This window comes from Anas platyrhynchos, chromosome 1 (assembly GCF_047663525.1).
Source record: "Anas platyrhynchos isolate ZD024472 breed Pekin duck chromosome 1, IASCAAS_PekinDuck_T2T, whole genome shotgun sequence".
Lineage (NCBI taxonomy): Eukaryota > Metazoa > Chordata > Aves > Anseriformes > Anatidae > Anas > Anas platyrhynchos.
This window is the reverse complement of record NC_092587.1, coordinates 13,625,535-13,653,421: the sequence shown is the minus strand read 5'-3', so window position 1 is coordinate 13,653,421 and position 27,887 is coordinate 13,625,535. Positions and strand designations below refer to the sequence as shown.

Below are 27,887 nucleotides of genomic sequence, written 5' to 3'. Positions count from 1 at the left end.
GCTGTGGTTTTCTGCAGGTAGGCCAGGCTTGAGAGTTGCAGTTAGCATTACGTCAAGGTAAATGGAAATTGTGGACTGTAGAGATGAAAAATACCTCACGGATCATCTAGTGTGTGTCTGCTGGTTTGAGATTGTTCCTGCTAGTATCTTTCATTAGGATTTTGTGGTGTAAAGTACACCATTTGGTGATGTTTCAGTCACATCCCTGAGAAAACAGCTTCTTGCTGACAGCAAGCATCGCTTGCTCTGCCTGGCTTTTTTTTCCAGATGTCCGACACGATTAGTCCAAACTTTTTCCTGTGGTACTCTGTTGTTACTTAACCAAACCAAACACCAAACGTGTGTGTGCCTGTGTCTCTGGCGTGAGCTTACTTGTGTTCTGCACCTCTGCGAATGGTTTTGGCATGGGTGAGAAGAGCCTGGCCTTCCTCTGAGGGCAGCCCTCACTTCTGGGCTGCTTCTTGCCCCCTCACAGCAGCGTGCTGACAAAGCTCGCCTTTGTCTCTGCCACGGGAATGATGCAAGGCCTGTCTGTTAGCGCAGGCTGATAGGAAAAAAGCAGCCTTTAAGGATGGCTTGTGGGTTGTTTTATTATTTTTTTTTTCCAGAGGTTTAAATGCCCGTATTTGACAGGGAATCTTCAGAAGCATTTGGAGAGGTCATTAACTGACAGCAACTTTCAGCCATGCTTTTATGATTATTCTCACCTTGCATCCAAGCTTCCAGCAGCAGATTTCTCACATAAATACATTTCAAAGAAATCTCAGTCCTGGCTTATTTTAAAATGTATCAATGACACCTCTTCCTTCATGTCTTTCAGTAATTTTTCTTTAGATTTTCTTGTTATTCTTGTAGAAAATTCCATTTACTCGTTAGCTTCTGCTGGTGTTAAACCATTACCACATCTAACTTGAATTTTATGAATAGCTTCAGCATATTTCTTCCAACTGTAATTTCTTTTGTTCAGAAGATTCTCAATAAGTATTCTCTCTTTTTGTCACCCACACAGTTCTGGCTAGTTGCTTGTTGGTTCATGCCAGATGTTTTCTGCCAGCTTTTGGGACAATGAAATGCAGCCACTGTACCCATGGTATTTAAAAAAAAAAAATGCACTTTGAAAACTTATTTTTGTTAAGTGTAACTAGTTTGATACTGCATTCATGTTTTTTTTTTTCCAACTGTGCTGACGTACCTTCATTTAAGAATAGATTACCTCCAAAGTTATACAACACCTGAGCTTCTGAAGTGGTGACATTTTTCAGTCCTTACATTAAAAGTGACATTGGACCTTAAAAGTTAATAGAGCATGACATTTTATACTGGGGGGGCTTTTTTATTTAGCTACAAATATGCTGTGTTAAACCCAGTTCATTCTACTTTACCAGGTGAGTGCCCTAACTAGGCAGAGAGGTAGTTCATATAAAGGCAGTTTTGTGCAAAACAGCTCAGCTCCAGAAGCAGGTTCCCCATAACTTTTCCTTCTTCCCTCCACTGCCCCTGCCAGTTGCCAGATGTTTGGATAAGAGGTGCTCAAATCCCTCGTGTTAGAAGGGAATTGAACCTAGAAAATGTCCGAATTATGTGGTGAAGAAAATAATGTTTTATTATGGTCAGGTCTAGAAAAGTAGCTTCAGCACAAAATGCTCAAGGAACTTCATTCAAGTCATTGCTGTGGGGTGACAGAACTCTTGCTGGTTTGGGTTTTGCTTGAACCTGTTGAAGAAGGTGTGCCAACAGAGCTCCGGGCTGCTGCCTGCTCAGCATGCAGGCTCTAGGATTTGTCATCCTGAGATCCTGCCTGTCTGCAGGTATAGGACAGACATGGAGGATTTCTGAAAGAAATGAGGAAAATGTTGTTTGCTGAGTAACTCTATTGTGATCAAAGACTTCATACATAATATTGAGTCTTAAACATTAATGAAACTTCATCTCCAGTCTGACGCCATTTCCGATGTATAGTGTCAGCCTTTAGTGAGGATTTTTACAATGTTGACCTGATGTTGTATATATGGCATTTGGTGATATTGGAAAAATATCAGTTATGATTCGTTGTTAAAGTTGCTGGAGCATATATGCAGCAGCAGCAAGTTTAGTTTTGTATCCCTCAAAATTGAGATGGGTCCAGCTCCAAACTAGCGGGGTTTTGCTGTGCTCATCGGAAGCTTTTAGGAGCCTCGTGCAATTCCTTCCTTCACTGGTAATTTCTGAACGTGGAGCCAGCTGCAAGTGTATATTGCAGAAGTGATTAGGCAGTAATGGTGCACTGGGGTGTAAAATAGCAACTGCAATAGCAAATTACTCCGTAATGCTTCCTTACAAGCTGAATAAAGATGATGTTGGATGAAGAACGTAGAAAAAAGCTCTCAAATTCATGTCTGTTTTAGGAAAATAAACACCTTACAAATTTGAGGTTGATTACAATCCAGTGACAAGTACAAAGTGATTTAATGAACTGGATTTTGAGTCATTTACCTGTACTAAGTTCAGTTTGCTTAAATGCTGTCAACACTAACAATCGGTAAATCATTTGTATAGAGCTGACTTAAGTGAATGGTATTTGTCCTTGTGAGCAGAGGGAGGTCAGTATTCCTTAACTGAGTTTCAAATGCTTTGCAGAACGCTGACATCCAAAGAGTTGTTGCCTAATGCCATGTAAAAGGAAGTTAAGCACAGGCTGTTATAAAAATTACCTCATTCTTGGTGATCATCTTTTTTCAATTCTGCTCAAGGAGGTGTCTTTTTTTCATATATCTTGTCCGCTTGAGGAAGAAGTATTCCTACCTCCCGCAAGCACTGTCACAAACTTGAAGGCAAAGTTCACTATCAGCACAAGAAGAGTTATTACGGAGGGTTTTTTTTTAACTGAAAAGAACTTGCTGCTTTTTATAGCAGCATGCTTCCTTGAAGGTTTGAATTGACACTCTCTTTATGTTTATTCTTCAGATATTCCTTACTGTATTATTATCTTTGCACAGATGTAGGTCATGGCTGGATGTTTTGTTTTTTTTTTTTTTAAAGTAGGGGCTGTGGTCAGATACTGGTTCTTCATAGAATATAACCTTGTTGCACTAAATTATCAGTAGTGCTTATAACAAAGGCCAGGGGGAAAAAAATCACGTTTTCTGCTTTTACCTATTTCCTTCTCATGTGTGGAGATAGGGCAGCAGTAGAATCACTATGTTAATCGCTCCTAGCTGAGTCAGGACAGCCTGGTGGCACTCTTTGCTGACATCCCATGACTGTAATTGAGTGGTACCACACACAGCCATCACTGGGAAGAAGGAAGACAGTGAGAAATGTGCTGGTGCATTGCTATACTGGTAGAATAATCAGCAGCTCTGTCACGACACTGTTTTGTAGGCAAATTTCTGTTTTTTCAGGCACATATTAAGGACACCATCTTCAGGCCATTCCTTTCCAACCTTCAAATTCCTTTCTTTTAGCTGTAGTAGAGTGATACTCTGCATCTCTTCAAAATGTAGTATGAACTGACACAAGAAAATCCAACTTCGAGTGTAGAAATTCAAGAGAAGGTCCTGAGATGAAAGAGAAACAAAGTGTGTCCTGGCTGTCATGAAGAGATTCGGAAGATGTTCAGCTCATGCCTGTTATCTATCCCTCCCAACACTTTTCTCGCTCTGATCACAACTCCAGGATAACTCTTGATATGAAGGATAAAGGGGTTAGCCTGTGTGCCTCACTGACTCTGCTGGAAATGTAACAGCAAAAATGTACACGCATTTCTGGGTTTGCTAGCTGCAGGGCTATGTGAAAATCAGTGAGAAACTAGGGGTGATTTTCCAAAGAAATATGGGAGTATTGTAATTTGGGACTGTGTGTTGATGATGAATAGGAAAAAAAAATGCTCACTGCTATTCTTGTTAACAAAAATGACTGATGTTGCTAATGTTTCTTGTCCATAGATCACCTCCCTTGTGACTCTCCAGCTGCTGTCCATGGTTGGCAATAACGACCAGCTTGATGGACCCCGGTACAAATGCACTGTATCACTGGACTTCATCAGAGCTATTGCCCGGTGAGTCTACTGAAAAACATTTGGTGTTACATGTACTGATTTAAATGAGGCTTCAAAACCTGTATTTTCCATCTTTATATTGGCTCTCTGCAGACCAGAATGGAAATCTGTGGATGTTTTCTAAGAATGACTAAATGAGTCTTTGCTATAAGAAATGTTGAACTTAAGTTTAGTGCAATAGTGTTTTGAAACAAAAAAATCTTAAAAGTGGCAGAGGTAGGCCAAGGAACTGCTTTAGTATGTTACAGTAAAATACTGTCTGTGTACTTAATAGAAGTCAGGAATTTCATGTGAAAATACTGCTCTAAAATGGCAGTCCATTTCAGTACTGACTGAAAGGCATGTTATGTATGATATTGGAATCCAAACTGATATTTAGTTCTTGGTAGTGTTTGTGGTACAGGTGATGTAAAAACTGCATAAGTTATGAGAAGTTTTTCACATAGTTTGTCTTCTGTGATCTGTAGTTGATAAAAACTAATTCAAAAAACCAATGTAGGTACCAATGAGGTACCAGAGTATCAATGTAGGTAATTGATACTCAAAAGTATCAATTACCTGTTCATCCCAAGCCTTCAGTCTGGGAGTCCGAGAGCAGTTCCAGATGCATCAGGAGAGATGGTGATAAATGACAGAAACGCATGCAGTACACAGGCAACAATCAGAACTGTCTCATTTATGCCAAATCTGAACAGCATTACTTCACGCACGCTGCTGCAGCCAGCTTATTAGCAGATCTTGGACAAAGAGCATGTGGCTAGAGCAGAGCCCAGAAATGACATGTGGCTAAAAAGAGAAACATTGTAGAGGCCAGCTCTCCTCTGTAATGTGGAGCTTCAGAGGAATCTGTGTTTCAGACTCTTTTCCAGTATCCTCGCTGCACAAGTTGCTCTCCTGAGCTGTTAAACGTCCCCTCGCCCAGTCACTAAGCTGCACAGACACACGAATTTCCATTTAGACAGGCCACAGAGTGAAACTTCATCAGGCTCAGGCCTGGCTGGACAGTACCACCAGCATCTCCAGGGCTTTGCTGTGTCAGCTTGCTATTCTCAGCAATAAAGTCACATGTGAATGATGCCTTGTAAAGTCTCCCACTGGTACCAAGTACATCAGACCATCTGTTTAGCAACGTGGATCACTGTGTACGGATATCCCCGTGCTCTTGCCTCTGCTCTAACTCTTACCGTGAGTACAGAGACCAGTTCACAAACTCCGATCTGGCTATGAGGTTCCTTGAATTAAGACACCTGAAATAATGGCCCTTCACCTACAATTTTAACATCCTTTGAAGTTTGTGGACTCTGTTAAAACTGCCAGAAGGTACAGGTGGACAGAAAACAGGACCAAACCTTGTGCTATACAGCTCATGCTTAGCAGAGAAAGTAGTTTTTAGAGCTGTCCCTTCAAACCTCAGTGCACAGTGTAGTGCTTTGGCTTGCCTGCCTTTAGGTCAGATGTGCGTACATATATCCTGTCTGACTTTTCCTATGCAGTATGAAAAAGGTAACTTTTTCTCCCCACGTAGTTCAAAAGTGTTTATAGGCTGCACAGATTGGGCTATTTTATCTGATATCTTAAAGTTGGCCTATTTTTTTCTCCTGTTCTTCTTTTTTTCTTCTTGTTTGTTTGTTACAATTTTTTTCCAACCCACTGTTTGTCAAATCCTTAAGGACATAGATAAGATGCAAAGTTTCATGAACCCATGATAAATGAGTTTCCCCTTGTCTTAATGAGGCTGGCTAAAGGGTGAATGTATGATCGCAGGACAGTTGTGCTACAACATTGCAGCGGCCTGTAGTTTTTAACCACAAATGAGAGGGGTTATACTTATCACAGAGAAGAACTACTTTGGCATTTCATCACGATACACTTCAAGTAAGCAGACCATCTCCTGATTCTTTAGCCTCTGTTCTTGCACTAGTGCTAAAATAAGGCTAGGCACCAAAATCCTCAGGTGCTTGAGTCTTGTTACCACCTCAGCCTCGCTGCCAGGTGAACTTACTACTGCAGGGCTGGAGAGTGCAGGAGTAGGACAGGAAAACTCTGCTCTCTCTCTCTCTCCCCTCCCCACCCCCTTCAAGCTGTTCAGCTTGCTATTTTGTTTTCCTTTATTTTAAAATAAAGAATTAAATCTGCATTTTTATTTTTTTAAGCAAAAAACACCGTTTTTTTTTGGTAAAAGGGTAGAAAAGTGAAGTATTTATAGTGACTTTTAGTGTGGTAACCTCTGCCCATGCCCAGTCTTTGTTTATTACCACAGAACTTCACATCTATCTCTGTTCAGCCTTTGCAGAGATATTTCCATGCCTTTTACTATGTAATTTTTTACATTTCCATTTAAGTTGGTTTAGGTGTTTCTTTTTTAGTAACTTTTGATTTCTGTTAAAAGGATTTCAGACTGAAGTTCATAAATTTTTTATAGTTGAAGTAGGGATCTCTTAATGTTTGTGGAACATAATGGATCTTTTTATCTAGAGTCAAGTAATGCCAGTTGTTATGGCAGAGTGATTGTGTTTCATTCAGTTGATAAGGTCAGTTTTTGTTAGTGTGTTTTTGTTTCTGCGGAAAGCCTTATAACTAAAGCACTTTCTTAAGTGACACAATGTAATATGAAACTAACAGTGGCATTTAATTTCCTCTAATTTTGTCATTGGATTATTAGGTAGGCTCCAACACAGTATCTCTTGTTATGCATCATGGGGATTTCTGAACTTTTTCTCAATTCAACACGATGTTTTATAGAAACTTTTTGGAAAGTGGGTTAGAGAAGGAGGCATGAACAGAGAATATTAAATGATTGCAGCCTAACAAATAAGACATTCAGACAGTTAATCTCACTTAGTATTGTGAGCGGTTATTTTTGCATCATTAAATACTTTTTAAAACCAAAAAACTTTTAATTTTATACTTGTCATTATATGCAGTAATTTGTGCTATTTATTCAAACAGTAAATCCCGAAGTCTGAGTGTTAGATTGCATAGCAGAATGAGTTTGGAGACCAAAAAAAAAATAATTATATGTTTTATTTTACTGCTGTTCATTCTGTCTGCCATTGAAGTACAAAAGTATACATTAAAATCTTCTATCTTATTGAGTGGCATTCTTGGGTTCTTCAAATTTAGCTATGAACATGGGTCAACTAGTGTCAAAACTGAAGGAACGCAGACTACAAATGAGTACAGATGAAGGAGTTACGTAGTACGTGCTAAAACAGGTGGTTTGCAAGATGAAAAAAACATTTAATAACAAAAGATTGCAGTTTTGTATCACCAACTGGAATATTGTATTTACCATATGAAAAATATATTGGCTTTTGTTTTTTTACTGCTTAATGTTTGGAATAAGAAAAATTTCGATTGTTGCTAGAAATCTGCTTTATTTTTTTTTTGAAATCTTACAAAGTTGAATCAGAAGATAAGAACTATATGTTAAATACAATCAAGAATGAGTTTTTTTAACTTCCTTTCGGGGATATTTCTTGATTTCAGTTGTGCAGAATGTCCCACGTGTTGTCTCCAAACAGGTTAAAGTCTTAGCACTGTTAGGATGATTGCTCTAATATGCTGTGTTTTTGTTTATAGGACCGTGAACTTCGACATAATAAAGTACTTGTACGATTTCTTGTGAAAACAAGCTTCACAGCCATATGGACACTGTGACAATGACTAAGGCAAGCTGTGTTCATCTCTCTACTTAGCTGGCCAGAAAGAAGAGTATTTTGGCTCTTTTGGATTTGTCCAAACAGGTGCTGGCCCAGCATGGAATCTGATGAAAATACTCTGATTGGTCTGGGTAGATCTGAGCAGAGGACTATTTACCAGGGACCCTGGAGTATTTGGAAGCAATGTGTTAATTATAAACAGCAGGGTTTGAGCACAATCTGTTCTACTCTTAATGATGTTATCTTAACACTGAAATTGCCTGAAACCCATTTACTTAGGACTGCATTTTGCTCTATGAACTCTCCCTAGTGCTTTGAACATGGCAGCAGCCCTTGTTTGTATGCCCAGTCTTTTCACTTCCTCTCCACAGGAATCTTCGCAATTGCCTGCCAAAGCAGCTTTTCCTGAGGCCACCATTTTAGGAGAGTGGAGTAGCAAAATATAATAAATATAAAAACATCTTTAAAATCAGGCTGGTATAAATCCTTCTTTCTGTTCAGTCATATGTATGCAGACTGTTACACTGTTATATGTAGATCATGATGGTAAACTCCCAATTAATCATCATACTGTACTTTTTTGCCGTTCATTCATAACTGTTAACTGAATATTTTTATGATGCTTCCTTTAAAAAAAAACTTGGTTCCTGAAATTCTAACCTGATGTTGAACTTGAAAAGCTTTTTACTTCAACATTTTTTTATTCCTTTCAAGCTCATCCATTTCTGTTGAGTGCTAATTATAATGCTGTTTTGAATGAATGTGATTTAAGATATGCATTGTGTGATATTTTTTTGTTATAGTATCTGTCCTGTAGAGAAGTACGGCACAGCTGCCTTTCCATTAGAAAAGGGGAGATTCAACAGGTGACAGAGTATTCCTGCAGCAGTTGCCCAAATGAGCAGTTGTTGTAGCATAAAACTTTGACTTTGGATATGAATATTGAAATGCACTGCAACTGTATTTGTCTCCAGTTTACAAGCAGAGGAGTCCCAACTTCTGCTACCTTTGCAGGGTATTGAAATCACCTTGTGCACTAAAGGATTGTTGTCTTCACAAAGCAGAAGTTTTGTCACTCGTGAAAACTCAGGGTCCCACATCCTGTTCCTCAGATGACTTATTCCCAAATGCTGTCCTTTGACAATACAAGAAAGTGCTATATCATATGTTGACTGTTACAGATTTTTAAAATGAAAAACGCACCTCTGATGCTGGAGGTGGTCAGATACTCTGAATATGTGTAGCTCCTTTATTTTCTCCCACTTGTGTTTGTGTAGCCAGGCTTCTGCTTCTGGATTCAGACCCAAATGAATGAGTTCCAGGTGAGTCTAAGTGACAAAAGCATCTTTCTGGCCAAGCTGTCGTTTCCCTTTTCAGTAGACTGTGAAAGGGCAGAAATGAGTCATCTCCGAGATCCCTTTTCCTTCCGACCGCTGTGCTACATCAAACCACGCACCTGTCCATGAGGTGGCAACATTTGTCGCGCTTGCTGAAATACTTGGATGCAAATACGTGACCTGTTTCAAAATGTTTATTGCTTACTTTTGTTTTTTACTAATAAAAATGTACAGAAGGTGTGCTTTGGACTAAACTTTACAGTTTCTTTCCCTTTTGGAGCTCATCATGAGGTGAGGTCAGCACTTGTGCATCTCCTGTATGACTACCCAGGGCTGAAAATGGGAGAAGAAAGGAGGTTTGAGCTGTTATACGTTAAATTAATCTCTGCTAAGCAACAGCAACACATCATAGCTTTTTCAGATACCTGGTCTAGATTAGAATCTGATATATGAAACACAATGGGATTTGCACTAACTTATGAAGTCCTACAACTCTTCAATCAAAAAAATAAAATAAAATTCTGCAGCTTAGCTTGTTTGAAACTTTCAACAGAGCTGGGCCAGGGCTGTACCGCTGGGGAGGGAGAATGCCAGCTTGTGAAGCTCCTGCTCAGTAGTAGTCAGCATGGCTGAAAAGTGAAGCAACTACCAAGCAGAAACTGTAAGAAGCTCCTCTTTGGAAAACTTTACTACCAAGAGCAAGTTTTGAATAATATCACACCTCAACTTAACCTACATCAGAAATACACCCACAGTTCCAGACATGCACAGAAAACATCTTATAATCATAAGTATGTACAATAAAATTTGGTCATCACAGAGATAGGCAATGCTTATATCTGATCTTTTATGAGGAAAGAAATGAGTAGGAATTTTACCAGTTGGATTAGTAACTGACATATTTCAAGAATGTTTTTAATTCTGTTTATGATGTGTATAGATGAGATGCAAGGTCAAAGATTTCAAACAAACAGAAAAAAAGAACCAAGAACCAATGGTCTTTCGCTCTAGGACAATATCAAAATGACCCACTCTGTGTTATATGATTAAATTAATTCCACAATCTTCATTTTTCCAACAGTATGGATCCATGAGCACACCTAGTCACTGGTAACGGTACTTGATGAAATGCACTTTATTACTTGTTTTAATGTTAAAATTCAACGGGTTATTAGAAATGAGCCCATAAGTATGGATAAGTGATGTTTCTTTTCACTGTTGTCATAGTTTATCATGGCTTTTCTAAAAAGAGATCAAGAACAGAACCAGTTCAAGACTTAATTTCTTACAGCTGCTAGGCAATATACATGAAAAAGACTGAGTATGCTGTATTTCAGAACTGATGTTTCGTATATGCCAAACATTTGCAGATGTTTGAGTATAGAACAAAACCAGCCATGATATGTTCTGGTTTGGGTTGCAGTTGGAAAGACGTACCTCTTGCATTGCAGCAACTGTGTTCGTTTGGCTGGTCCAACCTTTTCCTAACACCATTAATCCCACACAGCACACCAGATTCTCAAAACTAGCAAGCCCCAGTTTTGGGGCACAGAGAAGACATGAAATAAGGGTCTAAGAAAATAAGCATTGAGGAAAACCTCTTGCTGCAGATTTTTTTTTTTTCCCCACGTAATTCATTCTCCACTGCCCTGCTGATCGTTTCCACTATAAATCCAAAGGATGAGGCTACGACTCGCTGTGGAACATTATTCATTTGACCAAAATCAGGTTATCTGGAGGAGAAGTTACTGAGGATCCATTGCACAGAACTGCTGTCCTTACACTGAATGCACTTCAGTGACCTTTCTGAAAGACTCCTATCCGTGATATAAAACTTAAAGCTGAATCAGCAGAGTGGGAATGAGCAAGGTGACTGAGGTGTAGATGATGGATGTAGGCTATAACTATGCTGATGATGGATAGTGGGATTTATTCTGACAAACTCAAAATACTTCTATATATCCCTATCAATGAGTTTATAAACTACTGCTGAGTGTCCTATTACGTATCCTAGCAATATTCCATTTTGAGACCCCGTTTTTGTGGATGAAGTTTTGGGCTTTGGGCTCCTCGGGGCCGGAATTTCACCCATCCTACGGGCGGTGTTGAGAATTGTGCAAAAGATGCAGAGCAAGAGAAGAACTCTTTAGTACTTCAGTGCAGGAGGGAGTATTTTAAAAAAACATCAGATATTTTTTTCATAGATTCTGCATAGTATATGTATATTATAATGCTTTAAAATTTATAAATATATTGTACTTGCCTTCAGTGGCTGATCTGAACATCCACAGGAGCTGGGGCTTGTTCTTATATGGAGAAAGTAATGGGGAAAAATTCAGCTATCATAAAGTTGCAGAGAAATGAGTGCCCTTGAATAGCTCTGATTTCATCAACAGCTGCATTTTCATACCTAGAGCCTAGAGATTTTCTTTTTAAAAGAGGCTTGTAAGAGTACATCCACATGTAGCACAAGAGGATTTTTATTTTTTTTTGACAGTGATTTACCTGACTCTGCTTTTCCCAGAGCCTGCTGTTTTTACCATAATAATCCCTGTAGCTATTATCTGTAATTTTGGGGGAGTTAAAAGAAGTACAGCAGTTATTTGAGCATTTTCTAAGTTCTGATGCTGCTCTACACCTGGATTTACCTACATGAAAATACATCCATTTTTACCATGGGTTCAATTTTTCCGGCATCCAAGCAGCTTTGCCAAGGCCATTCAGGCGCTCCCTGCTTCCTTCTTAACTGGAACAGACAGCTCTGCCAGGAAAATAGTGTGAGGGACAGGGATCCCAGCAGGGACGCAGGGGATATTACACGTCTGTGACCTGTAAGCAAAATGCAGACAGTGGAGTATCCCAGGATTAGATATTCCTTCTGCACCTCTGCTGGCACAGGGAGCGGGACGAGCGAGGACCAGCAGGTTCTTAGGGGCTGCCTGGAGGTAGGCGTACTGCACGTACTGCGTGCTGCTGTTTGCTTGGCAATTGGGAAAGAGAAGATTTACTCTATCCAGGAGGAAATGTTACCTGAAGTGACAGTAACTCCTGGTTTTCTCAACATCAGAACAGCACTGCTTACAAATGCTCTGGGTCATTGCTAGTAAATATGTGTTGGGGTAAAGATATATCTTGATTAGCAAACCTAATCATACAGGATACCAAATGTCTATGTATTTGTAGATGTTGGAATGGCTCCACTGCAATATTTATTGGAAGATTGAGTAAGAACTCTTTTTTTTTTTTTTTTTTTGAACAAGCAGATTCATATAAACTGTGTACAACACTCTGTTAGAGGTATATATGGATTAAGTTGTTTTACTTTTTGATTATTTACCACTGTGTTTGTTAAAACCATTAAAAAAGGAAGGCTGAAAACTAGAGAAATAGTGCCTGCCAGCACAGTTGAAAGTGCAAGTACAACCTTTATGAAGGCAACCTAAAAATTATAGGTAGGGATGTCTTTAAAAAGCAACAACCCGGTGACAGTTTCTGCTGGAACAAGAAGTTGAACATCATCATTCTGCTTGCTACTTGACGCTGACAATATATCAGCCATATATTTGACTAGGTATTTGTAAATACCTCAGTTTCATGTACCAAGAAGCTTAGAAGTAAGATCAAGATGGTTTGTTGATCACCCTGTGCCCTTTGGTGTTTTCATGCTTTTTGAGTCCGTGAGCATGGTGATCCTGGAGTAAGAATGTGATGTACAAAGTATCATGGGTGGGTTTAATGTTTGGAGTGCTGTAGTGGATTGTACTTACAGTGCTACCTCCTCTATAAACAGCTAATGACCCCTCTATAAATGGCTAATAACTCTTCTCCCTCAAGCTGAGCAAGGAGGAGCTTTCTTCGACCTGAACAGAGGGACCCAGGGAAGAGTAGAACAAAGAAATGGGCAATCCAAAGCAGCAGAAAGCATCCCTAACTCTTCTTCCATTTGGCTCAAAGCCTTCAATGAGCTAGCAAATTGTTGGAGCATCCAATCACCCCATAGTGTCTCTGTCCTGCCAGCGCTGCTTTGGGCACTCGTCGGACATCATCGTGCAGGTGTTCAGCTACAGCAAGGTTTTTTTCCAAATCCTGGTTAAATACATTGGACCACGGAGGCTGTATAGCCAGTTGTCTTGTTTGGGGTGTTTGGTTTTCTGGTTTGTTTGATTATGATGAAATGCTGATGAAAAGTGAATGACAATGACAGAGCCAATGTAGCAGGAGGTGATTTTTCACAAGCCACACAGCAAAGGTGCACTTTGCCTAAATTCATTCAGTACGTGTGCTCTGTTTTCCTGGCACATGCAGATTTTCAGTAGAGCAGGATTTTTAGTTAACAAATATTTTCCTTTCAGCATTTGATTCTTGATATGTGCTGCTTGTTATTTCATATACGTCCAGATACTTGAATTCAGATGAAGGTGTTGGGAATAAGATAGGACCATAGGTGGCTTTTTTGATATTCATGCATTGGGAGTTCAATAGCTGAGCACTTCTGTCTTCAGGTAGGCAATGAAGACTTTCACACAGCTCCCCCCTACATCCTGGCAGCCAGAGAACAGTTGAAAGAGAGCTTAGCAAAGAATAAGGTACATAACCTCTCTCATTAAGGCATCCTTGGCAGAAGACAGAGCATATTTCTACAAAATTCAGCAGAAGATGGAAGTACCCAAGAGAGAGTGATGGAGAGAGAAGTTGCTTGCCAACTTCTTGCAGCGAGCAGCTCATCCCCCCATGTGGGCTGCAGGATCTGAACGATGTGAACACAAACAACATCTACAGGAGGGGCAAACGATGTTCCTGCCACGCAGTTAGGCAGTTCCCGAAGTGCAGGTGCCTGGAGGAATCCCCGTCCTGTCCTCACAGCAAGATTTCCTGTGCAATGTTTTGTTATTCCCGAAGGGTGCAAAGCATTAGAAACAACAAATAGCTGGCGACCCTGCTGGGACTTGTGAGAGCAGCGTGATGTTAGGGTTGGGGAATTTCAGAGAAAAAGAGCCGAAGCCAAGCACATGGTTTGTCTGCCAAAACAAACCCGTGGCTCCCGGAAAGGAAGGGAGCTGCCCCTTGAAGCAGAAGAGCCCACGTCACCGGACTTAGCCCGGGCTGCAGGCACGTGTGCTTACCTGAAACTACTTCTTCAGTGTCACTCGTTGCTTCAGGCAAGCCAGGTGTATTTGGAGCTATCATTAAAGGCATGTTGATGTGTCCTGAGCATGTTGTTTTCTAATGTCTTAGATGCCTTTATGCAAAGGCTCACACAATTTCGAGTGGGGTTTTGGGCTGAGTATGTGAGCAATAAATATGATGTTTTTGCAAACAGTCACAGTTACTTTCTGCAAGGTTTCACCCACGGCAGTACCTCCATTGCTCACCATCCACATTTAAAATTAAAGGCCAGTTTTGTGTCTGATTAAATTGTCTGCATGCATAACCTGGCTCCAGACTCAACTCTACTTTTCCTCTCTCCTCCTTCCCATCTAATCTCAATCCCTCCCCAAAGCACAGAAGTGACAGAACTTTTCATTCATCACAACATTTTTTGCACTGACATCAAAAGTTAAAACGCTAGCTTTAGTTTTCGACCGTACAATTAACCAAATGTTGCCAAAATTGCTTTGCCCTCAAAATGGGAAGTGTGCTAAGGCTGACACACCCTTTAGAGGAAAAACTGTGCTGAAATTGTTAACCTTTGGCAAAATTGTGAGTAGCTAACTGGAGTTTTTATCATGGAAAAAGTCAAATCACCTTTATTGTAGTTGCTGATGCTCATGCCAGCTAAAACAGTGGACAGCAAGTGTTTTAAATCAGCTGTTAGCTTGTATCTAAGTACTCTTGTGTACAGTTTTTCATGCATAATAAATACTTCTGGTGGCAGCCTTTTACTTTCTCCTCTGCGCCTTCTTCTTTGATAAATCAGACCCCTGAAGAGACTGAAGCCAATTCCTCTGGCTCAGTTGGGAAGTATTTGCGGAAATCAATTACTCTCTTCACTAAAATAAAAAGTGAGGAAGTGGAGATTGGGCTGGGATTTGAAACTCCTCTACACTGAGGTCTGTGACAACCACCTACCCTCCACTGACTTGGGAGCCTTTGCGCTGGAAGAGCTCAAAGTCCCGATTTCAGAAAGCTCCAGAAGTATGTGGCTGGTTTGTATTTTCCTCGTGCGGCACAACTTCATGACTCTTTGGTGCTGAAGGCAATGAAGTGTCTGAGTACGGACAGCTGTTTTCCATCAGTAGCTGTAGAGCAGCTCATCCATCAGCAAAGAGCACTATCGCTGCACATTCACGACCAAAAAGATGGTGAGATACTGGAGGAAGTCGGGTGAGGCCGAGTTCGGTGTGCTATTTCCTTTGCAATATCCTTTTCTGGGAAAGGGGATGCTGATAGAGCACAGCAAGATCACGAATATCAAATGATACCCTTGGTAAGGCTGCTTGGCTTTCTTATCCGAGGTTGTGACCACAGGCTGCTCTCAGAGCCATTGCAGTCTCCTTCAGGATATCGCCTCTGATGCTCTCCGAAATACTGAATCAGTCAGAGGAGAAGGAGAGGACACCTCTTCCTTCCCCATCACGGTGCTGCTGTGCTTTAGCTGAGAAGGATGAGAAGTGTGTGCAGCAGAAGACCTGGCCGTATGGGTTCACAGGGATCTAGAATGGCTACACGGACCTGTCTCTGTACACAGTAGCCAAGCTCTTAATTCAGCTTGTTCAAATCACAGGAGAAAATCTGCCTCAACGGGGACTTGGATAATCCTTTTTACTGTTTGTGTCTAACAGCCCTTGCTCATTAAAAATGGGAATTTCTTTTTGCATGAAATGAGGAAGTCAGTGTAGGCTGCTTTGGGCTCCAACTTCGGCTGCTGAGAAAGTAATTCTTTCATTTTATTTTTAGTAGGTTAAGGAACATCGTTTCTATGCTAACCTTTTCTCTTTTGAGTTCTTTTCTACAGATGCCTTCCAGAAATCTTTGGATGTTCGATATGTTACTATAGATATATAGTAAAATTCTGACAGTTTTCTTGCTGCTCAAAACCTGTGGTTCCCTGCAGAGACCTTTTCTTCACTGCAGCCTTATTGCCAAGTTGTCAGAGCATTAATTAAACTAGAAGAATAAGGCATTGCATGTCATTTCCTATACTGGATGCCTGCATGTCAGGGACATATCTCCATGGCAAGAACCTGTATATAAACAAAAAATAAGCCTGGCAACAATACAAAAGCTCATGCAGGCTTTTAAGTGAAATATGTGGCAAAGGAAAATATGGAATTTAAAGCAAAGTATTTCCAGGGAAAATGAAGAGTTTGCTGAATACTTATTTTCTCAGGCACAAATGTGATGATTCCATTTGGATGCTATGTGCATTCCAGTGTTATTTTTAATCTCCATATTTTAGATGTTTTCAATATTTATTGGCTCAAACCTTAAAAGGTTTCTCATTTTAAACCGCCTCATTCGTTACAGGTAGACTGACTGTTCCTTAGTGGGATTACAGATTCTCCGTGTGAGCCCATAAAGTCACGTGGAATAAAACTTTATTCCAAATAAACTACCAATAATTTGCATATGCTTCATTTTGCTGCATGAATCAAAATGCCTTCATTTCATGTATTATACATCACCTCTCAATTTTATGTACATTTACTCCGCTGTTTAGAAGCCGAAAAATACAGCACACATGTTGATGCTTTCCCTGCAATAAAATGAATAGATGCTTAAGCTGTAATTGCAATCTACTGCTTGCTAACACCGCCGGCAGAGCCACGGCATTAGGGAAACAGGAGCATTTTTCATTTTTTGTCACTTTTTTGGGGATGGGTTCTTACAGTAGTGGACTTGGTGACTCTTCAAAAACCAAACTTGATTATTCACAGCCAAGTTAATGTAAGTGTATATTTAAGGAGTTAAGAGCAAAATGTGTTATGAGGGCTGTAGGATGAAGAGGTACTTGGAGGGTACACCCTCAAAACTCTCATGTGCACACAGGGCTTTTCCCCATGTTCTTGCCCTGCACAGCTCCTGGAAGCTACCTTGCAAAGACCCCACAAAGGAGGAACTTTTAAACTGGTTGTACCCAGGCTTGGGACAAGAAGAGGGACAGAGGCAGCATCCATCAATTGCAGATTTTGTCCCACCGTGGGCAGAGCCCTTGAGCATCTGCAGCCGCATGGTGGCTCTCCCTCAGCAGGAGCTCAGCCTCCCGCCCTCCTTTGGGTGCTGTTCGACGTGGCCAGGCACTGCTAAGAGGAGATTTGGGCCCCTGCAGCGTGCCAGCGTTGCTGCAGGCGGTCAGCTGCCAGGGCTGGGCTGCCAGGAGCTGCCTGTGGCAGCATATGCACCGCGCTCCCCTTCTCTCGCTGCCTTGCCCGCCTGTTGCCGCTATTTCAGCTGCGTGTGCAGAAACACCGTGCGGGTGCCAGTCGCAGAGTTACACTTCAGCAGAGCATCTTCACACCTCCCTTGCTGCCGATCCCGTACGAACCCTTCACCGACAGCTCTTGTGATGTCTGGCTCGCTGCTTGCTGTGCAGCCCGAGCTAAGGCGTCTGAGACCGTACCTGGGAGCTGAGCAGTGATGAGAGGTACCCCAGGGCTTCAGAATGATGCTGTGGGCTGAAGAGACCATATTCCAGCAAAGCTCCTACCCAGGGGCCAGTGTCTTCGTGCAGAGGACTGCAAGGGGATCTTGCCGTGTTCCTGCCCAGGGCCATCTCCCGTGACCACGGTGAGACTTAATGCCTTCCCCATCACCACCCTTTGCAGCATCCTCACCGTCAGTCAAGCTATAGGATTCCTTCTCCTATTTTTTTTCTTATTTTTTTCTTAAAGGACTCTAAAAAATTAGTCTTAAAAAAAATCTGATGAATAGCATTAATCCCCTACAAGAGGAACACTCTAGATTGCTTAGCTGCAAACATCTTTTATTCATGAGCAGCATGCGCCATACATTCATTCCCTCACTCAAGGCTCAGGCATTATTTCAGGAAGAAGAAAGCACATCTTTAGCATTGTAGGCTTTTGAACAATCAAAAAATGTATAATGAAGCAGCAACACCTCTCTGAGGCAATAATCTACTGAAATATTATAAGCCTTTATAGTCAGGAGGCATTTTAAAGCCTTAACTTGCAACCAACATAACTTTGTTATTAAATGATTATTATAATTATTTTTTTGTACACCTTCAGAGCTCTCTGTGATTTTCCTAAGGATGATAAAGTGCCTTCCTTCTAGTTTAGGTACTGGAGATCTTTCTTCCTTCTCCCTTTGTGTATAGGGTGAATCCTAAATGATAAACTCTGCCAATTTATGGTTGCTTTTTCTTACAAACTGCATGTTTTTTAACTTTCAGTGCCCTTAATGTTATTCTCCCCAGTGCTCCCTCTCCCTTTGTTTGCTGGGAGTCCCAAAGAGAAGCGTAGGCAGGGATGCTAAGCTTTCAAGTTGGCTGCAAGGTTATAACCTGCTATTTCCCCTCTCAAGCCCATTTTGGAAAACACAGGTGGAAAAGAAAGCCTCAAGGGGGTGCAAAAGTTGGCCTCTTCCATTAACTTAACACCATTTCTTGGTGAAGAAATGAAGCAGCAGCACAGGTTAAAAATGTGCAGAAAACCTTGCTGCTTCAGCCCGACTTCCTGGGGGCAGCTACTAAGCCTGTCTGGCCATCGTACAAATTGGTTCGTTGTCGCTGGGATTTTAGCTTTGATTCCTCATTATAAGTTTTTAAAATGGTGAGGATTAACAGCACTTGAGGGGCAGCTCCAAAGACTTTGTCTGACTCCAGTGGTGCTGGAGGGGCCATAGATGCACCGAAGGTTAATGATCTGAGGGCCCCCCCTCTGCATCTTGATCCTCAGGAATGGAATTGACCTTTTCACGGCTTAATTAGGGATAAGTTTATAAAAATAAGTCTTCATGTTTGACCCCAATCTCCTTTGCATGCCCTGGTTCGGTTGGCCTGTGAGTAATACGGCCTTCTGTCAGCAAAAGCAGACAAGATATTGGTTCAAATGCTCAGCAGCAGCAGCCCAGCAGAGATGGCTCCAGCTAAAACTCTAACTGGGGCAGAGTGGAAAGCTCTGATTAGCTGTGCAAAGCTTTCTGTTTTTCAACTTTAGTATTCAGTTGTCATTACTCCTACTTTTAAATGTAGTTTAACAGCTCAAGGCGGCACTTCTCTTCCTGCTACTATTGCTCCACCAAGGTAAGCCAGCCGTCTTGTGCCCCGTGAATGCAGTAGTCACTCTTGCTGGTGAAGGAAGACAAGAAAAGAGCTCAGACAAGAGCCACCCTGGTAAATATGCAGTGCCTGGGGAGGACCAGATCTTTTGGGCACCCACAGACTCAGCACTCCTGGTCCGCATGGGCTATGCAAAGCTGGAGAGTGAGGCTCCAGCTGAGCATTTCCAAGCCTCCACCATTCCTCCACCAAGAAAGAGCTCAGCCCCATGAGGTTTGGTGAGTTATCTCCTCTTGCAATGGGTCTTGCCCCCTCACCCTGTGCTGTGTGCTTCCACCCTTTTCTTCCCATCACTTTTGGAGCTGGCATCTGGGAACCAAAAGCTAGCTCAGCCAAAGATCTGGAGAGTTTTTTGCCTTCCTGAAAGCAAGAAGGGCTGGTGAGCACCATAGCTGACAAAAGGAGGAGAGGAGGTGTGCCCAGGTCTGCCTCCAAGTGTGGGCAGGAGAGTGCGGTGAGTAGGAATGGAAGGGTGTGCTTTGTTACCCACGTGCCATTAGATCCTAAAACCACATCCTAAATACATGCAGCCCCTTGTAGACCGACATTCCTTGCATTTGGCCAGTGCCACAGCTTCTAGACAGTGTCAGTAGATGGAAATGCTATTTTTAAAAGCTTGGGGTACCTTTTTTAAAGAGATGAGGAGAAGCTTATGCTGTAACAAACAGTGCTATACATGTGACATTGCTAAACAGTGAATGCCAATATTATTAAACCTGTCCTTTTTGTGAGCATTAAATTAATTGACAACATTTTTTACTTTTTTTTTTTTTTTTAAATCACACTCTAATCTTTTGGAGAACAGAGCCTCTCCTCAGAGATACTGTTCCAAGGAGAACCAGCCACCATCCGAGGCATCCTCTTGATTTATAGCAGCAGCAGCATGAATTTCATATAACATGATAATATCCTATAAAGTCTCAGAGCTCTACACCGAGTCCTGCATAGATAACAGGTTGAGCAGTACACGAAGTCAGGATGCGATAATAATGTCTTTCCTTCAGCATGAAACGATGCTATTTGGGATGCCATGCTTCTCGGATGTGGGAGCAGTAATCCTATTATCAGTCATCAACAATAAACGACACCGCTGTAGATACCCGCTTGCTGGAGGTGATGCACAGAAGCTATTAGGAAGCCGCCTAGCCGGCATGCTGAGCTTTCACCCGCTATTTCCTTGCAGATTTTCTCTGCAGATACCTGCCCATCTGCAGATATTTTTTATCACTGCAAATAAGAGGGACCCTTGCTTCGCAGTGGCTTTGTGGTTATCTCGAGCCACGGGTTGTACGTCAGTACTGATTTGGGGTGTCCCCTGCCAGGTCTTGGGGCCACCGCCCCCAGGGTGCTGGGCCCAGCTCCAGGACCCTTCAGACTCAGAAGAGCAGCCCAGTGTTGTAGAAACATTAATGCCTGCACCTATGGGGAGGGGTGGCAAAGAAGAGCAGCAAAAGCCGTCGTAAATTACCAGACATCTCTAGAAAGGTAGATGTGTGATGCCTGACTGAAAGTGCCAAGCAAACAGATGAGTTTTCATCATCTACACACCTAACCCACCCTTTCTACTTATGGAATACTTTTTCATTACACTATGTTATTATACAAATAGTAGGAAATATTTAGGGCTTTAAATTTACACAGTCATAAGACATGTCCCTGTGCAGTGCCTCTTACAATGCAAATACAGGAGCCATGTAATTACATACTTGCACAAAATTTTATCACTGGGGGTAATGTAATTTTATTCCTACACATTGTTGGAAATTATTCCTATAATGAAAATATAGAAATAATTTCTCTAGTAGGTACAATTGTAAAGGAATGAACCACTCAGACCACATGTGCTGGGTCTGCAGCTGTGCTGAGCCAGGACGTTTGCCTTCCTGGGCTCTGAGCATGGGTTAACCCAGCACAGCAAAACAGACTGTGAGGGAAACCTTTGATTCTGCTGCTCATTCCGCCCATACATGCATTACGTTTATCCATACCTGCTCACTTCAGTCCTCAACAGCAACCTAAAGGAACAGCCGCAGCTGATTTTTGTCTCTGTGAGAAGTTATTGCGCTGTGAATGTGAGCTTTCCCCATGGCAGGAGGGCTCTTGAACTTTGCTCTTTTTCCCCAGATTTCCCCCTGTTCACATGCGTATGAGCACAAATATCTACACACATGCTCCAGGTCCTGAGGAGTGACTTGAAGAATTGGTGAGCTTATTGTTCATAGTTTTGCACAGGGAGCTCAGGATGTAGTTCTTAGCAGCAGTTCAATGAGAAAACAGTTTCCCAGTCTTCTGGCTCCAGCAACACACCTCAGTGGACCAAGAGAAGGAAATAAGGCAAGGAGAAGTCTTTTGCAAATGGAAACAGAAATGGGTTACATTTCTGTGCTACAAAGTCTCTTTTTGGTTGTGTTTGTTTGTTTGTTTTGTTTTGTTTTGTTTTCTAACATCACTTTAATTGAAGCCACTGAAGTCAAGATGGTCTGGAGGTCACAGTGAGTCACCCTGTGCTGGATGACTGCTCAGTCTACATTGTTCTTAGACTTAGGTGTCCTCTCTGGCATTTTCCATCTCCCCTTATTTCCTGCACAGTGTCCCACTGCCAAGGAGAAGCTGGGTTGTCCTGACCCCATACTGGTGTCCACCTAAACCCCACCCACTGAGGTGGACCTTTGGGGTTGGGTGCCTCTCCTACGTGTCTCGCAGACACCAGAATGGCTGTGCTTCCTTCAGCCATGTCCCATAAGGAATTGTCCTGCTGAGGTCTGCAAGAAGGAAGGGATGCGGCAGAGGGGGATGGATGGTGTTGGCCAATATGAAGCTGAACTTATAGAAGACCACGGAGAGATACCCAAGGCGGCCTTCACATGACCAAAGGGGGAGATGGAAAGAATATTTTTTAAAAGAGAAAGACAGGTCTTGCTGCACTATTAGCAATGCATGTTTTTCTTTTTACACATTGACTTTTTCCCTTGACCACATCTGCCTTTCCTCACTAGGCAGTAGCACTGATGTTGAGTGGATTTCTTTTGGGAAATGAATGTTTCACGTTCTTCCTGGCCGGGCATCAGAGGAGACCCCACAGCCCCTGCTACAGTGCCCTACACCAGCACCCTTCCTGTGGACTAGTTTACTTTTCTAAACCTTGCACTGGACACCTTCTATGTTGACACAATGAATTCCTGTTGAGAATGGCTTTTTAAGTGACATTTTTTGTAAAATCTCTAGCTGCCAATCGTTTAAAAATACAGATGGGATCAAAGTTCTGTTTGCCACAGGTTTAATAATTATTTCAGTGATGTGAAGCTGAACCCAGTGACACAAAAGCCTTTCCTGTCCCATTTGCCACAGTGTGTGTTTAGATGACATTGACTCATGGCTTCAGTCACTGTTTACAAATATTGGCCCCAGAGGTCATTATAGATCAAGATATATGATGTTATCACAAAAGGGAAGATGGAGGAATCCCACAAAACTGTGCATCAGACATGAAAATGCCCATTAAGTTAAACAGGTGGAGGAATTAAGCATCTCCTGCAGTCTTTTGCTCCTTTGTGGTCTATCAAGGGAAGGATTTACATTTATCTGAGCCTGCAGTTTCACTACTGTACAATTCTTGAGTGCAACCTACAAAGCACTAACAAGAGGTGAAACCAGGGTCACTATTTAACTCACAGATCAATAAATCTTTTCCATCCTTGAACTGTAATGTCAAATGTGATTGCCTAAAAATTCGTCACACAATGCACCAATATATATCCATTATGGTTGTATTCTCCTCTGAGGGTGCAAATTGCATGCACGTAACCTCAACTAGACTTAGCAGCTGTGTGTCCAAATTCTTTTTCTGGCAGGTAACAACATATTCTGATTGCAGTGCATATAAATAAATATGTTCTGCTTCATTTTAAACATCCACAAGTTTCTTATTGCTGTCGCAATAATTATTCTCCAAATCTTTCGTTTCTTAATCAAAATAAAATCTTTCCCTAAACTCCTTATTCACAGTGACAACACAACATTAACATCTTTGTAATTCAAATAAGCGTGATCTTCTATAAGAAATTCAGGGGGAAAATATGCAACCTGACAGAACAGCATGAAGCTCCCGTATGAAAATCCTAGGAGGAAGTGTCTACATATCTCAGAGTAAAATCAAAGGAAACCATTAAAAAGGAGCACGTTGTCTAAAATGTGTTGAAATGAGACATGTATTTATTCTCTCCCTGAGGTAAAAACCTGTACAACTTTGGGTTTACAACCCATAAATTATCAAGTCATTTCGCACTTGTGGAATAAATAGCATCCGTAAGCGTCTGCATCCGCACATCAGCTGAAGCTGGAGAGAGCTAAATTTACAAAACATTGAATCGGGAGGTACGTACGACTTAGTAAACAGCACAAAATCCAGGGCCCCCAATGAGGAACATTATGGCTAATCAGCTGTTATTCAACTTTTCAAGAAGTTTCTGCCAGAGACCTCCATGATCATGAGTGGATGCACCCCAAGGAGGTTGGTACAAGGGTGCCAACCACAGCAGAGGAGCCCAGCAGACCACTGAGACCTGGCCTGGGCAATGAGCTCTTGGCGTGGCCACACTGTGTGGAGGTGCAGCACTTGGTGTTTTGGGGGCCTCCGTATGAGGGTTCCAGGACCAGGTTACCTCTAATTCCCCTCCTGATGTCTATCCACCCTGACAGCTCCCTCTAAGGGGGTTTAGATCAATATTCAGGAAAGGCCAGCAAAGCTGGAGCTCTCCCTCCCTCTCCATGTTTCAGCGGTGTGGTGGGTGCCCAGTGCCCACTGAGCTGCAGGGTGAAAGCCTTGATGGGAATTCATGTATTTCAGCACAGCATATCTAGGAGCCTTATCCCATCTTCCGTTTGGTTATACCCCTTAATATGACCATCCAGACACATTTAGGCAAAGATTTCAGGGTGTGTTGGAAAGGTTGGTGAACATCCCTGCCACCCAGCCTCCAGGTCAAGAAGGAAAGTGCTTGTGGCTGAGTGTGTCCATGCTCAACCTTCAGGTCACCCATAGCAGCCAGACTTTGTGAGAGCACTTAACGGGGGCTTCTGGCTCCCGTGGAAACACGACCCAGCATGGTGGTGGTCTGCAATAGCGTTTTGTCCTAGTGCAGCTTGGGGTTGCAGCTGGGATGGACCCTGGACCAGGGATATTCCGGACCCTGCAGTGAGGTACAGCTGTAGCATGGGGTGTGGATGCACTAAGCATGTCTTCAGAGCTTCTGGCAATTATCTGCTGTCTTCTTGACTAATGAACTCCTGATCTGATTGTTCATTTTTAGGGCAGATATCCGGAGTCTGTGCCACAAGGTGCTGGCCTGCTCTGGAGGAACCAGGCGCAGTTCTGCCCAGGGAGACTGCAGCCAGACCTTGTCCCGTGGTGTCCTCAGGGCCGGTGCTGGGCCTCCGAGGAGGCATGAAATGGGCCGAGAGCATCAGCCGTAAAGGTTAACGTGAGTGTGGGCAAGCGGCTTGCAGGGGGGGAAAGAAACCGACAAAGATAAATGTGCCAGATGAAATGTAACCAAGTGTGTTAACGCAGGGTCAGGCACAGATTTAAGAAATCTTGTACTCAGGATATTAAAATTGCACTCCCTGGTGTGTACCTACCTGCACCTCTTTTCTAAACATTATTTCTGCTACATTTGCCTTGAATTAAGAAAGAGGCTTTTCATCTTAGAAGCAGTCAGACCTGCAATTACACAAACCCAAGTTTTGCATGAAGTAATATTTTTTTCCTGCCTTAAACACATTTTGTGCTCAAAATGAACTTGTTAAATAGTCTGTCATCTCGCATTTCCTTCTCTAAAGACACAGACAACACCTGAATTGTTAATGAGCTGCAGTGCAGTTTAATCAGAGTGGGAAAAAATAGGATTTCAAACAAAGAACAAAGTCGGCAGCTCCAGTTTCTCCCACAGCCCCCAGTCCCCTATGCCAGTCCCTGTGTCGCTGGCTCACCCTGCATGTGGCACCTGTTGAGAGCACCTGTGAACCCCAGAGGCTGTACACAACTTTATGGGGGCTGATGCTGCCCATCCCCTTTCCACACACCCATATATTTAGGCCAATGCAAAGTGAGAAGGAAAAGCCACCATGCTGCTGCAAGCCATGCCCGACATGTGCAGTCCTGCTCCAGGTGTGCAGTCCCAGCGTTTCAGCCTAGGCTGGGGTTTACAAGGGCTGAATGCCTTACACAGTGAATAATTTTTCTCAGACATGGCCATACATTGTACAAGAGTGATGATGTGTCTGCAGTCATGCTTCTGAACCCAGAAATTCTGCTCACAGCAGGTGTCACCCATGCACCCTTCCTGCCCGCAGCAACAAAGAGCTTTGGAGCCACATATCTGAGTGCACAGTACAGAACTGTGCCAAGTGCAATATTATTAAAATAGGTTTTGTTCCAATACATTGTGCACATAGAAGGAAAAATATTATCTATTAGTTGGATTCTATGTTCCCCTTTGTATAAAATATGACTGGCATTTCTTACCCACGTTTGCAAAATGCTTTGTCCCTGGATACAGAGTCTGTACACAGCCACAACATTTCTATTATTTATTACTTTTCTTAAGCACCTGGAGTTATGAAAATGCACTTTTACTTTGGTCCTTCACACACCTAGTAGCCTGCAGGAAAAAGACAATTTATCAATGGTTTCTTTATGTGTCACTGTAACAGAGGGCAGAAATGAAATAGAGTGCTCCTCTGCCACCTGGGAGCATCCTTTACCCAGCAGCATGAAGGCAGCTCGGTAACATCCTCAGAGTGGGTGAAATGCATGAAAACATGAAGAAATAAAGTCATGGTTGTGGCTGGAAAGTAGCCATTAAGGGGCTTTGACTCTGCTGACTGGTGAGTAAAGATACCGTCGATAGTTCCTGTTACTGACTGGTGAATTATTGCATATGTGATCGCCAAAATCCAGTTCCCTTAGCACATTGCTGTATTAAATCTGTTGTTGCTTTCTTCGCTTTATCCCCAAAGAATAAGGGAAAGGTGAATTACTGACTTTCCTGAGCTTGCTATGGTTGCAAATGGAGCTGCAGCTCCTCAGGGTTTCAGCTCGTGAAGCGAAGAGCAGCGGCGGTTTCAGATGGAGCTGTCTCCCACCTGCCTGCCAGAGGTTACTGCTGCCCTAATGGAGTCAGCAACAGAAAGTCAGCTCGAGCTGAGGCACAGGGTGGAGCAGGGAAGACATAGGCACTGAATTATTTCTGCTTCAGACCTTGGGTGGATGTCGGAGCAGCGACGCATGGATGGGGCAGGGCAGGAGCCAGTTGAGAGGCTTCTGCTGGGTTTGTGTAAGCTGCTCTGAAAGAGGCCAGAGGCAATTTTTACACTTCTTGCCCCAAGATTATATTTTGTTGCTCAATAATCTTCAAAACAGGGAGAAAATTAACATTGTATCTTTCCAGTTACCCACGCAAAAGGTCAAATCTTTCTGAGCCTGGTGCTAATTCCATTAGTGATGGGGCTTGGCTTTAGTAAACACAAACTGATACTAAATCAAACAGAGGCTTCTTGCTTAAAAGCTCTTACTGTACTCCAAAGAATCTAAATATCAAAGCTGGCTAAGTGAAAACAGCACAATGACCGAGCCATCGTCCCTGCGGTTCTGTCCTTGTTGCATGGGCTGAATGTCAGAAATCATATACTTGAAAGTCGACTTTCTATGTGGGGGAAGAAAACATAATAGACAATAGGGTGCCATGGGACATAATAACACAGACAGGCAGGGTCCTTATGACTCATGTCAAGAAGATCTTTCCTCAGGAGTGGGAGTAATAATCTACAACAAACTATTGTAACCCGATGAATGTTGCAAGTGTCTCTGAGTCTGCGCTAACTTCCTGCAGCAGTGACTTCTCTAACTATGTGATATCACATGTTATTTTGCTCTGTGCCAAGTACATTTAAATGCACCACCTTGACTCCCCTGTACGAGGTTCGTTCAAACTGTTCATTTTTCTCCCCCCTCGCCTCCTGCCCCCTCCCCAGGACTCAGTGACGCCATCTTCACTTCCACAAGAAATGACAGCAGCATTTTGCTTCTTGGAACAATGTTCGGCTTTATCTCCAGGAGACAACAGTAGGTGGTTTACTTTTTGGCATTTCTGTCTCTTTTTGTTACTTTTCTAGGCCATTTGCCAAGGAAAAAAAAAAAAAAAAAAAAAAAGAATACAGTGCTTTGCATTTCTATATCTTCTTCCACTCGGGGCTCCCAGAACGCTGGACAAACATCCTTTGATTGCAGGCCAGGCTGCTGACAGGCTGACATGGCCTTTTGGGCCCTGTGGAGCAAATGCTCCTGTGCCTTCTCCTGGGATCACCGGGAGGTAGAGGTAGCACAGGCTTGCAGGTGGTGTCTGGGCTGTTCCCCTGCAAAGCACAAAGCCTGAAGCAAGGAGGAAGGCGAGGAGGACAGGCAGGGCCTGTGGCCTGCCTGGAGACCCAGGATTTCCAGATCCACAGCAAGCAATCGAATCTGTGTGCACAGCTAATGGAGATAACACCCGTCCTGCTATCTCATCAGAAGGATGAGTGAGGGGAAGGCCAAGAAATCAGCCAGATGATAGCGT

The 27,887-nt window shown here is 42.5% G+C and overlaps 1 protein-coding gene across 13 annotated transcripts in view; it reads left to right on the top strand.

Annotated features, from left to right (window-relative positions):
• ORC5 (origin recognition complex subunit 5) overlaps nt 1–9,275 on the top strand; it is a 77,095-nt gene extending 67,820 nt beyond the window's left edge. For all 13 annotated transcript variants that reach the window (XM_038169111.2, XM_038169099.2, XM_038169083.2 and 10 more), the window contains 2 exons: nt 3,924–4,036; nt 7,619–9,275. In XM_038169111.2, coding sequence (XP_038025039.1) covers nt 3,924–4,036; nt 7,619–7,664 — 159 coding nt within the window. In that variant the 3' untranslated portion in view covers nt 7,665–9,275. The remainder of the gene's footprint in view (nt 1–3,923; nt 4,037–7,618) is intronic.
• The last annotated feature ends 18,612 nt before the right edge of the window (nt 9,276–27,887 follow it).